General features: G+C 36.7%; 1 protein-coding gene across 1 annotated transcript in view; it reads right to left on the bottom strand.

Annotated features, from left to right (window-relative positions):
* Positions 1–17,399, bottom strand: part of SORCS3 (sortilin related VPS10 domain containing receptor 3) — a 690,838-nt gene that overhangs the window by 124,996 nt on the left and 548,443 nt on the right. Inside the window, exon 8 of the mRNA XM_044660176.1 lies at positions 9,414–9,503. Coding sequence (XP_044516111.1) covers positions 9,414–9,503 — 90 coding nt within the window. The remainder of the gene's footprint in view (positions 1–9,413; positions 9,504–17,399) is intronic.

The raw sequence follows: 17,399 nt of genomic DNA, 5'->3' as shown, positions 1-17,399 counted from the left end.
AGCAGTGTCCCCCTAGACCACTGACCTGCTTCCAGCCTGAGTCTTGTAGCCATCACTGAGAGGAGCAATCACATGGAAGAAGGATCTACCTTCCTCACCACAATCAATATTTAAATGATTGATCAACTGCTGGTAGCTGGAAGGTAAGCCCCAAAGACCCCAAAAGGACGTCAACTTGGAGAGATACAAATTGATAAGTACTTCTCGAGGTGCAGTAGTCATAGCTACTGACGTCTCAGAAAAGAAAGTTCCTGCAATCAAAACCTATTATTATTTTGTTAGTGGAAGTGACATTAAAGAAGAGGAATTGCCATCTGCTTTGCTGCTGTATTCTAAGGACCACAAGACATTTCAGTCTGATTTGCCACCTAAACCTTCTACGTGTATTGTATCCCTCATTAGAATATGAGCTCCTTGAGAGCAGGAACAGTCTTGTGCTTTTTTCATCCATCCATCTATCTACCCAACCACTGGATATTCAACCAACCACTCATTTCTGTTCTTTCAGAATATCATTTTGGTGTGGAGAATGAATTGGAAAGAAGAGGCAGGGAGGCCAATTGGGAGATTATTGCCATAGTGTAGCTGAAGAAGAGCTGAGACGCTCAACATAGAGAGCAGTTAGTTATGTGAGTGGGGAGATGGGAATGGATGGGAGAGTTCTCTTTTAAGTAAAATCAACAAAACTTAGCAACTGAATTAGTAGTGTTACATGAATTTTAACTAGTTTCATAGGCAGGGAGAATTTAAGAAAGCCCTTGCTGCTCTATATCAGTGTCTCTTCTAATCTTCTCTAATGCCATTAAGGTTCCAAAGAGAATATGTTGATCACACCTAAGGATCCAATGACCAAGGATTTGATGAGTTCACTGAATAAGTGAGGAGGATAGAATGGGAAATCAGTCTACAACTATTTGACAGAACTTGCCACATCATATACTACCTTCACAGTAGAAGAAGATGGTTTTAATTGAGGCTTGTCTAGTAGGATTAGCAAAAGGAGCAGATTTCATGAACTGGATCAATGTGTCCAACTTAGATTACTGACTCCTCATCATTGAGAAATTATCTACTTGGTTTGGAGAATGTCCAGTGAGAAATTCATGGGTGAGGGAAGACATACTGAGTGGAAAATACTGTTTTAAAATATGCTTGGACCCATTAGCTCAACATTTTTAATGTCAAACATGGCATAATATGATTCTATTAAAAAACTGAAAATCATTTCTTACTTTGTGATTTCAAGGTCTTACCAGCAAGTAATGAGCACCCTACATAACACTGATTATTTTTGTTATAGTTGTTGCTGCTGTTTTAAAAGCAAAGACTTAAATAAAAGATCTAGGATTCTTTCACCATATTTTCAACTTCATGTCTAGTAATGAAATATTTTATATTAAGTGGCATTCATGGTTGTGATACAGTATTATCACAAACTATCCAAGAACTTTTAAACTTTTTGTGTCATGGACCCTTTTGGCGGTCTGGTGTAGTCTATGGCACTGTTCTTAGAATCATTTTTTAAAAATAACAAAATAAAATAGATGTGACTGCAAAGAGAACTATTCTATTGAAATGTGGTATAAAAATATTTTATAAAAAAAGGCTCCTGGTTTTTTTGTTTTCATCAGCTTATTTTGCTATACCTTCTTGCTCACCTACAATTTAGATTATAAAAGAATCTTTATGTCCCACCTAGCATGTTACACATGGGATAACAGAATCACAAATTTCTTATTTGGAATGAATCTCAGCAATTAGTCCTACCCACACATAAGCAAGAATCCCACATATGTGGTTATCAAGTTTTGGCTTGCAGACATAAGGGAGAAGCCTTTACCTTCAGAGGGAATCTGTTATTCTTCTAAAAAGAACTTTGATAGGAAGTTTTTTTTTTGATATTTAACCAAAGGTATATCCTTGACACTTCTATTTACGACTCTTAATTCTTCTACCTTCCAGTATCAAACAGAACAGAATTTAGTCCTTTTCCACATGATAATTTTTCAGATATTTGAAGGCACCTATCATGTCTCCCCAAAGTCATTACTTCTATAGGCTAACTATTCCTAATTACTTTACCATTCACATATTCTCAATAAAAATTATTATTATACTAATTGCTAGCATTAATGTAATGCTTTACAGTTTACAGAACACTTTACATGATTTTTGTATTTGTATGTCACACAACTATTTTGAGTTAAGTACTGTTATTATCTCCATTTTCCACACAAAATAATTGTGTGGGTAAGTGACTTGCCCAGAGTCATACAGCTACTAAGTTCCTGAGGTAAAATTCAAACTCAGACCTTCCAGATTCCAATTTGAACACTCCACCCACTCCCATATTGATGCCTATTTGCTCTCCTCTGAAATCTCATCAGTTTATCAATTTCTTGCCTAAGCTATGGCACCCAGAACTGAATACATTCTCCTAACAAGATCTGATAAGGGTAGAGTACAGTGAGACTTATTCTTGGAAGTGATCCCTTTCTTAATGCAGCCTGAAATCACAAGAGCATTTTTGGCTTCAACAACATGCTCCTTGGTTTATATTGACCTTAAAATCCACTAAGATCTCATGCTTAAGCATGTCTTCCCATCTTACATCTGTGAAATTAAATTTTTGAAACCAAGTATAAGACTTTATATTTTTCTATATTAAATAACAATTAATCTATTGCTTTCTGATTGGTCTCCAAAGTGGGGACTGTGAAATCATCCCAAAAGAGGCAGAGATTTGTTGCCAATGGGAAAGTGATCAGTTAATCAGAGAGACATCACATTCCATCTTCACCCTCTTAGCCAATGCTGGCCTTATCTCCAGCAAAACTGTATCATCTTCTTTTCCCCACAACAGGTCTTCAAAGGCTGTACTCCTCAAAGCAATTATAACCTAACCTGACCCAGGCATTCACAGAAGCTAGACAGGAAGATTTCTACCATCTTATTTCTTTTCTCCTCCCCTCCTCTCCTCTCTTCTTTACTCTTCTTTTCTTTTCTTTACTCTCTTCTGTTCTGTTCTCTTTCCTCTCCTCTCCTCTTCTCTTCTTTTTCTTTCTCTTCTCTTCTTCTCTTTTTTTCTTTTCTTTATTAAAAACAAACCAAAAAAAAAAAGCCCCTTACCTTCTGTCTTAGAGTCAATACTTGCTCTTCCAAGGTATTAGAGTGGTAAGAATTAGGGAGCTGGTGTTAAATGACGTACCCAGGGTCACACAGCTTGGAAGTGTCTGACACCAGATTTGAAACCATGACTTCCCACCTCTAGGCCTGGATTTCTATCCATCGAGCCACCCAGCTGCCCCTGACCATCTTTTCCCCTCTGGTGTTTCAACACTTGGATCACCATCACCATTACAGCACAATCTATATCTCAAGACAATCATCAGTGGGTAAGGTCCAACTCCTCATTTCATTTCTAATGGGAAAGAATGAGTAGCTAAGTATAAGCAGCTATTGATGGATTATGATTATATATCTTATCACCAAAAAAACCCTTTTCTCCTCTTCTGAACTTCCCTATCCATGGCACTTCCCTCCAACCTTCAAGTTTTCTTATCTTGTGGCTACGTATGAGAAAGTTGATGTATATTGACAAAATTATATTAATATCTTTTTTATTTTATCATTTTTTTAAATTAACAAGCATCTATTTCTTTCCCTCTTATCTTTCCCTATTTAAAAAGAAAAAAAAGATAATAACTATCATAACAAATATCCATAGTCTATAGTCGAGCAAAATAAATTCTTACATTGGGTATGTTCAAAAGAATATGTCTCATTCAATTCTATCCTAGTCATGCTGAGTTTGAGATGTATACAAGAGATTCAGTTTGAGATGTCTGAGACAGCTTTGATGATACCTGACTATAGCTTAGGAAATGGACTGAGTTTGGAATAAAGTTTCTTTTAAAAAAATAAGAATCTCCTAATATCCTGACTTTGCTTGGCAAAAACCAACAGATAACAGCCTGGATTTCAATGTTTTGTTGGTATGATTTAAAAACTCCCAGAGCCCTTCCCTTCATCTCTTGGAGCACAAGAAAGCAGAAGAAGTTCAGGTTATGCTCACTCTGTTTTTGCCTCCCTTGACCCAGTGCTCACCTGACCACCCCAACTCTTGTCCAAGATCCTCTCTCTGCCCAGGACTCCATCATGATCAAGGCAAACCTCATATTCAACAGCCAAGGGAAATCTTAGCCCTCCAAGTTTTACCAGTCCCATAGTGAAAATATACAACAACAAATCATCAGGGAAACTTTCCATTTGGTGTCTAAATGACATGAAAATAATTTCCTAGAAGGAGACCTGATAATAGGTACCTCTGAGAAACTGACTTAAAGACATAATGCCAAATTGCATCCTGCCTTCTGTGTGGATTCTTCAGAAAGTGAACTTGGCATTTTAGATCTAATACAAACATTCATGGAAACACTAGACAAGTGCTTTGAAAATGTCTGCAAACTAGATTTAATTTCCCATCTAACAAAGCTCACGATATTCCAGCATAAATGGTGATGGAGAGAATGGTTCTGAAGACCAACATGAATGAAACTGCAAAGGAAACTGGAGAAATCTGAGGCAGGAGCTACAGCCTGTAGAGGAATACATTGTAAAGAATCCAAATATTCTTGAGTTTCAAGAAATAATAACATTGGTGACATCATACTAAAAGTCCTAAACCTTTTTTAAATTAAAAAGGACACTCCCAGTTAAAGTACAGCAAGAAAAAAGAAATCTATGTTTACAATGCAATTTTTTACCAAAAAAGAGGAAGAATCTTAACTTTTATTGTTAGAGTGATCTAAAAAAAGGTATTATATGTATTAAGATGAATATGGTGTCTGTTCTGCTCAGTGATTTTTAAGGAAATGGGCAATTCTTTTGTGTTTCCCCCACCTGAATATAGTCCTATGCTCTCAAAAGGCATGTCATCTTGGTTGCTACAGTATTCTGAAAATATAAGATATTCCTTTGTTATCTATAACCCAAAATATTGGGACATTTTAAAAATTTCATTATATTCTGTGTATATGTTGCATAAAAATATTCTGTTCTTTTTAGAAAAAAAATAAACTCAAAATTAAATGGAAAAAGAAAAGAAAAGAAAAACTGCCAGAAAAGAATTTTATTTTCCACCTTTTATTCAATAAACCAATTGCCTGGAAGACACAGGAGGATACAAGAAAATCTGATGAAGGCCCTGGGTCATGCTGAGACCTAGGCCATGCTCAAGGCCAAGCTGAGATGCCAGTTTTATTTGAACTACTTGAAAGAAAGGTGATGTATTGATTCAAGTTATTGTTGTTGCTTTTGTGGGTCTGATCTTTCCTTGGATAGTTTCCTACTCTTCCCCTAGGCATATGGTTTGTTTGGCCTTTGGGGGGTAGAATGAGCAAATAGTGCCCTGGGCTGGTGTCTGCCTGCATTCTGCATTAAGTTCAGCCCATTACTGGTGCTTTCCTCCAGGGTACCTGGAGTTTCTACTTAGCGCTGTGATGTTCATTTCAAGTCAGTACAAAGACACCCCAAAGCCCAAGCACCACCCTCACCCCCACCAGGCAGATTCAGCTGAGATCACAGAATCATGAAATCAAAGCAAATTAAAGCTAGAAGGGAACTTAGGCTTCAATTGGCTCAATTCATTCAGAAGGATGATGAGGCCGGGGGATGTGAGATGACCTGCCCAAGGCCATACAAGTGAATTCATAGCAGGGCCAGGGCTAGAACCCAGGTCTCTGGATCCTTGTTCCATGGTACTTTCTCTGTCATGATAATTAAAATTTACTTGCGTTAGGCAGTGAAAGCATAGTCAAATAATAATGCTTTAATGTTGTCTTTCTATTAAAAAAATAAAGAAGAAAAAACACCCTCAGCCCTTACAATGACTACTTGATGCAAAGCCATATCCCTTTCTATGCAATAGAGCAAGCTAGCAGGACAGCTCCCAGTCCTGGTGATGACTGCCTGTGATAACTCGGGCTAATAAAGGGGATCAATAAGCAGACAGTGATTTTCCCAGCAGCTGTCATGTTAATGAGAGGCAGCTTTTGATGTAGCTCTGAAAAGGGGCCAGAGCAGACAGTGCTGCTGGAGAATAAATTGCCACAGGGTTGTTGGTCCTTAATGGATCGCCCCCATGTTGGGATCAATTTTGGAATATCATTTATATCTTTCCTTTCCATAACCCCTTCTCTTACCCCAATTCGGAGTTCAAATCTAGGTAAGGAATGTGTTTGTTCTCTTTTAAAAGTAAATAAATAAGATTAAAATCAAACTTCAACCGCCCCTTCAAAAGATCCCATATTAGGATTACAATTTATTTTAGAGAAACATAATGGTTCATTTCCCTCAAGAAAATATATGAAGACCCTTATGTTCTGTTGAAGAATCCATTTAAGGCACTTTTTTTAATGGATTTTCAAATGTAATGGGCTTCTCTACTAGCAACAATGCAATAATCCAGGACAACTATGAGGGACCTCTGAGAAAGAACACTATCCACATTCAGAGGAAGAACCGTGGGAGTAGAAACACAGAAGAAAAACAACTGCCCCATCACAGATCACATGAGGATGGGGATATAATTAAGGATACTGACTCAAAATGAGCACCTAGCACAAATATCAATAATATGGAAATGAGTCTTGATCAATGACACATGTAAAACCCATTGGAATTGTGCATCACCTATTGGAATTGTGCATCACCTATGGGAGTGAGTGGGGGGAGGGGAGGGATAGAACATGAATCCTATAACCATGGGAAAATGCTATAAATTAATTAAATAAAAATTTTTAAATTTTTTAAAAAATTTAAAAAAATAAAAAATTGGATTTTGCAAGGAATCACAGTATTAAGTAGACAGCATACTAGACTTGGAGTCAAAAAGGAAGGAGTTCAAATTCTGCCTCAGATACTTACCAACTGTAAAATCCAGTTTCCTCATTTGTAGAATAAAGGGTTAGATTAAATAGTCTATAAAGTTCCTTTCAATTGCACATCAATGATTTAACTGATATTCCCCCCTCAGGTAATACAATTGTGAAATTTCTGAGTTCCAAAGTATTTTGAAAATCATTTAGTTCATCTCCTTCATTCTACAAATGAAGAAATTGAAGTTCAGACTGAAGAAGTAACTTGTCTAAGGTCCTAAAAGGTACTGGCAGACCCAGGATGTCCAACTCTAGTAAATTCACTCTCCAATTCATGACTCCCAGCCCCAACCAGCCCTAGAATGGTTTCAGGTGTGGCTAGAGAGTACCTCATATTAATATTCCATAGGTGATGAGATTAAATGTGGTTTGTGCTAATTGTTATGTTAAAGAATCAGAGTCCTAGACAATTAGAAATGGAAGACACATTATAGTTAATATAATCTAATGTCTAATTTTGGAAGAGGAAACTGAAAGGAGGTCAAGTTATCCACTCCAAGGTCTCACAGTAAGGTGGCACTAGAAACTAAGATTCTAGACACTTAATTGAATACCCTTTCTATAACATTATATTCTAATTTGTGTCTCTCCCTAGCTGCTAATGTTTGTTGGGAAAATATTAGTTTGAAAATGTTAAATGGAAAAGGAAGCAGTGAACGGAAGAATCATCATGTCTCCATGAAGAACAGGTCATGCCAGATTATATTATTTCCATTTTTGACAGGGTTACCAAACTTATATAGTTGACATAGATTTTTGTAAAACATGGGATAAATAACATTGAGCTATTTTTGTAGAAAATAGGGAGAGATGTGGACTAGATACTAATAGAATTAAAAGGATTCAAAATTAGTCAAATGATTACACTCAAAGAGTGACTGGTATCAACTTGGCAAGAGTATTCCAGTGATATGCCCCAGGGATCTCTGCTTGTCCTAGTGATCATTTACATTTTATCAAGGACTTAGAGGTATGTGTATCAAACTAAAGATAACATAAAGCTGGGAGGGGCATTTAATACAATAGATGACAGGTTCTAAAAATATTTTGAGATTTTGATAGAAGAATAATGGGTTAAATCTAATCTCTCTCTCTCTCTCTCTCTCTCTCTCTCTCTCTCTCTCTCTCTCTCTCTCTCTGTCTCTCTCTCTGTCTCTCTGTCTCCTTTTCTGTGTGTGTGTTTGTTTCTGTAATCTACACTTTTCAGACAACTTCTAGAATATGATGCTTAGTTTTAGGTGCCATGAGATATAGATAAACTAAAGGGTATACAGATGAAGGCAACCAGAAGAATCTTTAGTCCAAGCCATATGAGATTAATGGAACTAGATTTGATTAACCTTAAGTAGAAAAGACGCAGAGCAGATGTGACTGTTGTCTGCAAATACTAAAAAGGCTTTCATCTGGAAAAAAAGGATTAGACTTCTGCTTGTTCTCAGAGAGCATAAGTGGGAGTAAGGAATGGTAGTTTCAAAGAGGCATAGTTAGCCTTGTGGTAAGCAAAACTTCCTTATAATTAAATCAGTCCCAAAGTGTAATGGGTTGCCTCAGGAAGTAAAAGGTTCACCACATTGGAAGTCTTTGAGCAGAGACAGGGTAATCATTTATTAAATACATTGTATCTATTAGGGATTCTTTTGGGGGTATGTTTTGGATTAGGTGTCCACTAAGATTCCTTCCAACCTTACAATTCTGTGATTCTGAATGAAGTAATAAGAGAAATCTATAATTATACAAAAAAGGGGCAAAAACATGCTGGGACATTAGTATTCCAGTATTGGCAATGTAGTCGAATTTCAATTGCCCACACTCACAAGGAAAGGATAATCCAAAACACGTTTATACTAAGCTTTGAAATGTTGCCAGAGAAACTGAAGCCCATCTCCACAAACCTAAACATATGTACTCCTACTTTTTTGCCTGATTAGGTGACATTCCCAGTTAGACATCAATGCTACCTGTCTGGGACCCAAATTTGGATTGGGGAAGAGGATGTAGATTAGCCACGGACTGGATGCATGAGAACTGATTGTTAAAACAGTTTTAATTTAAATCCAATGACTTTTCCTCTAAGAGCTCTAAGCAATTTCATATAGACAATCTAATGCCTCTATCCCCAGAATATCCCATCTACATGTTGGAAAATTAAGGCCTAGAAAGGTTAAATAAATTCCATAGTTTTCATATTCATTGTTGAAGAAGGGGCCTTGAGTGATGACTTCAAAGACAATATACTTCACACAAAGACAAGCTACATCCCCAAGCAAATCTCACCAGTAATTAGTATTTATGCCACCAGGGGCCCTCAAGGAAAATTACAGGCCTTTGAGTACATGTGGATACTGAAAAGTGAAAATAAAGGCCCTGGAAAGAGAAAGCCAAAACATTCCATGGGGACAAAATTTCCAGTAGCTTAAGAGGGCAGCATCCTGGAAGCTTTTTTGTTTTGTTTTTAGAGAGAAAGGGGTAACTCACTTTTGGCAGGGAATACTTGGGCAGCTTGATCTGGGCAAAGGGTTCTCTTCTGTAGGACACATAGTAGCTGGCTCTTCCGCTAGAAGTCACCTAGAAGAAAAAGCAAGATAAGACATTCAATCAAATATTCAATATTTATTAAGTCCTAACGGCTTCCTGAGTACTATGCTGGATATCAAGGAATACAAAAATAAAAATGAAATCATCCCTGCCCACAAAGAGTTTACACTCTACAGGAAAAAAACAGAATATCTCTATATTAGTATAGATAAAATATATGCAGAATCATAGAATTTGAGAATGGTAAGGAATCTCAACAGCCATCTCATCCAAATCATGAATGCAAGGACTTCTCTGTATAATATATTTAACACTAAGTGGATCATCCAGTCTACCTGGAGACATCCAAGAAGAGGAAATCATCCTACTTTTGGACAGTTTTTTTTCTTAGGAAGATTTTCCTGAGATCAAAATTAAATTTGCCCCCTTGGAACTTCTATCCATTGTTCTTAGACTGGAATGTTTGCTCTGTAACAAGAAAAGATGTAGTTCTTTCTATAAATTATATCTCTTGAAATACCTAAAGACAGTTATCTTCCCCTTGCCCCTTCCATTCTAGTCCTGTCTTTTGGGGATTAATCATGCCCCATTTCTTCCACTGGTCTTTATGTGACAGAGACTGAAGGCCCTTCGCCCTGAGTCATCTCAATTGATCCCTTTGGACATCCTCTTTCCTATCAATGTTTTTCTTAACCTGGAGTACCCAGAACTGAAGCCAATATTCTAGATAATAAGTGACTAGAGCATAACACAATGGAACTGTGACCCTCCTGTTACTTCATATTGCTAATGTGTATTGAGTTTTGTATAAATGGCAATTTTGAACTTTGGACTTCATCCCCCAGAAGTCCCTTAGTAGTTCCCAAAATTCCCTTTAATTTCTCCTGCTCCTCCACGTTTGTGTGGTCACATTTGTATAAATTCTGAAGTTCCACCTCTCTCTTCCTCTTTTGCTCTCATGAGCTGCTGGGTTAATACTTTTTTAGTTACCTTTTTTGTTAGTTTATTATTAATAAAAAAATTTATAAAATGTAATACTTAGTTCTTGTATATTAATTTTAAAATCCAGAGTTTACAGTCTACTAAATCCCTAGATCTTTTTCAAGGCAAACTACAATTGCAGCCTTCCCCATATTATACTTATGAAGTTTTTTGTACCAAGATTTTGCAGGCATCTCTATTTTAAATTTCACCTTGTTAGATTCAGTTCAGTGCTCTAAGGCTATCAAAGATCTTTTTTGATCAAGATTCTATCATCTAGTATGTTAGCTATCCTATCTAGCTCTGAGTCAGCTACATATTTGACAAGTATTCTGTGTTTACCTCATCCAAATCATTGATAAAAATGTGAAACAGCACAGTTCCAAGCAAACATGATAACTCTTTGAGTTACCATTCAACAATTCTCAATCTATTTACTGTCTCACCTAGTCCATCGCTACCTATATTTTCCACAAGAAAAATGTGAGATACAGTATCAAATGCTTCACTGATATCAAAGTAAACTATATCCATAGCATTTCCTTCATTGACTAGTTTAGCTGTCGAGTCAAAAAAGGCTATGAGATTAATCTAGTGTGACCAATTCTTGATGAAGCCATATTGGTTCTTTGTATTCACTGCTTCTTTTCCTATAACTGTCTTCTTTTTCTTACCTACCATCTCTTTAATAATATGTTAAAGATTTCCCCCACCCCATGAATGGAAGTTAGGTCCACTTAACTGTAGTTTGCAAATTGTATTCAATTGCCTTTTTTAAAAACAGATACACTTGAGCTTCTCCAATCTCGTGATCTCTCTTCCACTTTACAAAGTCTTTCAAACACTATTGACAAATGCTCTATAATCACATTTGTCAATTCTCTTAATAACAAACTATATTCATATGGGCCAGGACAACTAGGTACTCATTGAATGTTTTGTTTCTTATCTTGAGTATCATCTCCCTCTAATTTTTGTCCTGTCCTTTTAGTGAAAAGAAGCAAAATAAGAATTGAGCAGCTCTGCCTTCTCTTTTGCCAGTTATTACTGTCTCATCTACACCAAACAAAGGTCCTGTTCCTCTGCTGAATCTCCGTTGTTGTTTTTTTTCCCCACACTATTTTAAATTTTTGTTGTTGTTCTTAGTACCTCTCAACTGCCTCAACTCATTTTTAATTTTAGCACTCAGACATTAATTTTACATTAGATTTTATAGCCACTGTCTGTTACCAAATCTCCTCATCTTCTTATGTCTTCTATACACAATGCACACAAATTAAATATTGGAACATAAGGAAATTTTGAGGAGGAACATTAATAACCAGGGAGATTAGGAAATTCTTATGTGGGAGGTAATACTTGAGAAAAATTTGAAGATACTAGGAATTCTAAAAGGCATGGGAGATAGCCTGTGTAAAGGCACAGTTATTGATTATCAATTCAGTGACTATAAGAGCTATAAGGGAACTTAGGAATCAACTAGTCTTATCCTTTCCTTTTACACCACCATGCAAAATGGGGCCCAGAGGATAAGTGACAGTGATTGAGTGGTAATGTGTAGTTAGAATGTTCCCCAGAATTCCTTTATATTACCCAGAATCCTTTCTAACTTTGTCTAAGTTGCAATTTCTAGATTGCTTATAATTTCTGTAACTCTGTCCCTCTCTCTTTTTCCAATGTGCATGGCTGGGAGAAGCTCTCTAGTTTTTATCTTCCTTTGCTTCAAGTTAGTATTAAAAAACTTTATAAAAATAATACTTGGAGATATTGGATATTAATTTTGAAACTCACAGTAAACCTCTCATAGTTATGAAGTATTCTAACTTCTCACATTTAGTCAGGTGTGGGATTGTGACTTTATTTTAGGTTTTAAGAAAAGTTTTGTTGGCCCTTTGCATTAAAACATTCAAGACATTCTGAGGGAGGACATCTGGATGCTAGTCTACATACACCCACTTTTATCCTTTGGTCTTTGAAATTTATGTTACACTGTTGATTGAGGGGTCACACTGTTGTTAGAAGAAGCAAATCCTTGCAAATGATATTATTTATATATTCTGGCAATTCCAAGCAGACTCTTTGAGGGTACTAATTACGCTGAACTTAAATTACTCTGATTTGTGCAAAATGAGTCTATTTTCTATTTTCAGATGAAAGCATGAGCAATTATTTACAAAAAATAAAAAGGCAGTTTTGTGATCAAATTGTCTGCTCAATTATGGGATGATATCCAACAGTGTTATAGAAGAATCATTATTCCATCTATGGTGTAGACCAATTGATCAAGCACATCTTTATTGAGCATCTACTATGTACCCCTCATGGTGGGAGATACAAAGATTTATGAGACATCCTCTTTTATTATGCCAAAGTTTGTACTGCCCTTATTTGTGAAAGTTTATCATCTCTCTTAATAAGCTCTGAGTGCCTCCAAAGAGAGAATATATATTATTTATCTTGTATCATCAACAGTACTGAGTATGGCAGATATTTAATAAATGTTTGTTGAGTTTTAATTTTCTGCCACTCATCTGCATAAAAGGCCAACAGCAATGTATGAAAGGTTTAGTTGATCATCATAACTAAACCTGAGTCTTTTACTAGATCCACTTGCTTGGAACCAAGAACTGTCGAGCTGCAAGAGGCTNTCTCTCTCTCTCTCTCTCTCTCTCTCTCTCTCTCTCTCTCTCTCTCTCTCTCTCTCTCTCTCTCTCTCACTGCAGAGCCCTAGGAATGTGATCCAGTCTTGCAGATGGCTACTCTGTAGTCTATTATCCTGACTCAGAGGGAAATTAATATTCACAGGAGAAGATAACATGTCACATTCATGGAAAATAGCAGGACAACAATAGCCAAAAGGCTGATTGCATTTAAACACTAGCTCTGGTCCCCATCAAGGCTCCCTCTTATTCCTGGAAAGAGGCCAGTTTTCCAAACTATGCCTGAAACTGGCTTCTGTCCATTGTGACTGCCAAGAGGATGGAAAGTTTAATATCTCCATGGAAGGAAGTTAAATATCTCTATCAAAAATGGTTCAGTACTTCTTACCATGAGAAACAAGTATTAGAAAACCATCCCTTTGGGGTTACCTCTTAAACAATGAGAGAAGTAGTAGATATCTTCCTTCTGGGGACCCCATCTATGAATGAGTTGGGTGAGTCCCAGGAGGCACTACACACTTAATAATCCTTATCAGCTTCCATCACCATTAAATTAGAATTCATTAAGTCTCCACAGGAGTCTAGGGAAAACAATGTCAATAATACACTCTAGAACACAAAAGAATGGCTGCTCAGTTCAGTGAATGTAAGGATAAAAGACTGGAAAATGACAGTACAGGGATTTCAGGGACCTTCTATTGTTACCAAGCCCTGGCTAGTATGCCATTGGTTCTCAAATGGCAGTCACTGCGTTTTTCTCCTGAAAACTATGCCAAGGCATTTACTGCATCTTTGGTATTATTGTGCATATCTGGCAACTGCATTAGGAAGGAATAAAGTTTAGAGACTGTTAATCTATTTTGATGAACTTTTCCTTCCCCTAGAAGCAAACTCACTGCCATTGTAAATCCCAAAGATTATTACCACTTTTCCTTCCAGTGACACCTTTTATTTCATGTTTGATGAATGTCATCCAATTATTTGCTCTAGGCTCATCCGTCATGCTCAACACAGAATTAGCTGGGTCTTTTCCTTTGCTAATGACTGGCTCGTTAATCTGATTTTCTGGACTTCCATTTTACGGGTTTAATTGGGCTCCTGGCCAGTGAAAATGATTCCTTTGGACAAATGTATTCGCCATTAAACACATCTGTCTTTTATGACTAGTTCCCTTTCTTGCTGTGTCCAAATTTAACTTGACACTTCTTTACCCCCTCTGCTTCTTATTCTTTCCTAGAGTTGTTCATACAGATTATGAGAATCATTTTTCCAAAGTGAAATTTAAGGACCTGGTGTCATTACATTTGAGAAGGGTGCAAACACTCAAATCTATGATTCAGAAACTGAACCTACCTGAATCACCCCTAAAGAAAACAATAAATCACATCTACTTTAGCAAGTATCAATTAAGCAGTTAACACAGATATAAAGATCAGAACTATGAATGTTGGAAACAGACAGAAATAAAACAGTCTTTGATCGCAAGTAGCTTATATTCTGGTGAGGAGCCACAATGTGTACACACTTAACTATCATACAAATGAAGCAAGCAAATGCAAAGTGTTTCGAATATTTGAGGAGGAATTAGGAGCATTAACAACTAGGGTAATAAGAGAAGGTTTGAAAACAAAAGGGCTAACTAGATTTTCAGGACATCTGAGTCAAGATGAGCTTCAAAGTAAATCTGGAAATTCAAAAGTAACACCTTTCCAATAGCATAATCTCAATCTTTATTGCTTCTCCACTATTGGAAATGGAGCTCATTCCTACTAATTTCATGATTCTAAGGTAAGATAATCCATGGCTCCTACCCCATTCATTAATGGTAGGTCATTCCAAAGGTAGCTATATTACTGTCTTCAGGACCAGATATTCAAGGTTTCATTGTCTCCCTTAGAAGATAATATTGGGTAACTGGTAAAGTGGATACTTATCCATGAAGAACTGGAATGAGGACTGAATCGTTTCACTCATGATCTGTCTCATGAGAAAAAAAAAAGAGTCTAAAGCTTTACAGGAGCTGTTCCAAGTAGATGGCTATGTCCAGTGGATTGTGAATAATTTCTCCAAGTAGAGTGAAATGATCTTTTTTGCTGGTATACAGAAATGACTTCTCACACAATCTCTGTATTTTTTTTACCATTCATTGAAATAGAAGGGAATAGCAATGCTATTATGTTGCACAATTAATTTTTCCAATTTCTTTGTTCATTAATTCTATTCATATTATTTAGAATGAATTCTAAAGGCATTAGGTTTCTCCTTCCCTCTATTTTCCCCACACCTATAAGATTTCTTCTAGTATCTCATTTCTCTATAAAGAACAGTGAGCTAGCTCCCTAGGCACCTAAACCAGGTCACAGTGGTTCATGAATTGCAAATAGGTCCCAAATACAATGGTGAATTATCATCAGAGTGAAGATTGTCACCAAGGTAGGCCTTGGAATAGCCAGTGAGAACTTTAGTCACTGTCTTCTTTGATTGGCTAAGGAACAATGTTTTGTATCCAAAAAAAATCCCATTGTATCACATCTTCTCAGAGTAATCTTTTCATCTGGCCTTATGAATGATTTTAAAATGTGTTTGTCAAATGGATACCTGCTCATTTGATGCCATGTAGGATATGGGGTATTGATATAATGTACAATTTTATCTGTCCATAAAATCTCTTTCCACACTCATGTCTATTCTGAGAATATCTGTGGATTTTAGCAACTGCCTGGTGGATACACTGGTCAGATAATGGATCATAGGATTACAGATGTAGAACTAGCAGAGTCCTAAGAAGTCTCCATCCCCTCTTTTTCAGATGAGAAAAATGATTCTTAAAAAAGTTAGGTGACTTAACTGAGGTCACACAGGTAGTAAGTAATAGAAATGGAATTCAAACCCAAATTCTATGACCAAAAAAAAATCAGTATTTTTCCCTTTGCACCCATGAAGAAACAGTTTAGTTGAAAAAGCCTGACTTCAAAAAATCAAAAGACCTTTTTCAGTCCTAGTTCTGCTAAAAACTAGTTATATGACCCAGGACAAGTCATTTCACCACTTCAGGCATATTTCCTTACTTGTAAATTGGAGATAATAAAGAAAATCAGTATGGCGTAATCAATAGGATGCTGGACTTGGAGTTAGGAAGACCTGGGTTTTAATACTGACTGTCACAGAGAGGCACTTCACTAGCTTTGTAACTCAGAGGAAGTCACTTAACTTCTCTAGGGATCAGTTTCCTTATCTGTATAATGAGGGGATTAGAATGATAAGCTTTAATCTCTAGTTTGCCTCTAAATAGGATCCTCTGATCAACCTGCCTGGCAGAGTTATTATGGGACTCATATGACATAATATATAGGAAAATGCTTCATAAATTCTGAAATACAAACAAGTCAAATCCATATCAATTTACTAAGTACCTTTTTTTGGGCCAGACACTGTGCTAAGGTATATGTCTGTGACATATGCATTTTCAGAAGTCCAAACACAGCCAGAGTACTGATGTATCCAAATTAATTGCCCTGAGTTGCTATAGCAGTGATGGTGAAACTTTTAGAGACCAAGTGCACAAACTATAACCCTAACACACAAGTGAGTTCCCCCTTTACTCCACAGAGGAGGGAGGAAGCGGAAGCACTCCAAAAGGGCTTCTGGGAAGAAGGGAGGTAATCTGAGAAACATTCTCAGGCATGCAGAGAGTGGGAGGGGAGCAGCCCCCTCTGGCAGGCTCCAGCATATGTGCCATAGGTTCACCAGCATAGCAGTCAATGACAATTTGACAATGGCATTGTAGCTATGTGGCAGGAGGAGAAAGAATCATGAAAAGGTTTTTGGAATGGAACAAAGCTAGAAGTATGCAGATAAATCAAAAGAGCAAGGGTGACTGGAGCTGGGTTAAAATCAGCTTCCCCAAAACATCTAGAGCATTTTTAATTGATATTTTAAGACACTTGCAAAAACCCAGAATGAGGAAGGCAAACAGAATTCTAAAGAAACAAGCATTGGAATCTGCAATTTCAAATGGTCACAGAGAAATGTGTACTGCTGAATATTCCAGACTATTTTCACCAAAGGACCTATTCTTTACAAAGGAATCCTAGGTAATCTACTTATTCTCCTAATGGACAACACTTTATAACAATTAATGATTAAGCTAAGAAAACTTCCATTAAAATCTATGAAAGTTCCAAATTCATTTTTCTGACAGATCCCCATCACTATTTTCATTTTATCCTTTTTGCTTATGTTTTCATTTTAAAAATTCAATTTAAGAACTATCTAATCACTACCT

This window comes from Gracilinanus agilis, chromosome 2, assembly GCF_016433145.1.
Source record: "Gracilinanus agilis isolate LMUSP501 chromosome 2, AgileGrace, whole genome shotgun sequence".
Lineage (NCBI taxonomy): Eukaryota > Metazoa > Chordata > Mammalia > Didelphimorphia > Didelphidae > Gracilinanus > Gracilinanus agilis.
This window is presented reverse-complemented; position numbering and strand designations above follow the sequence as displayed.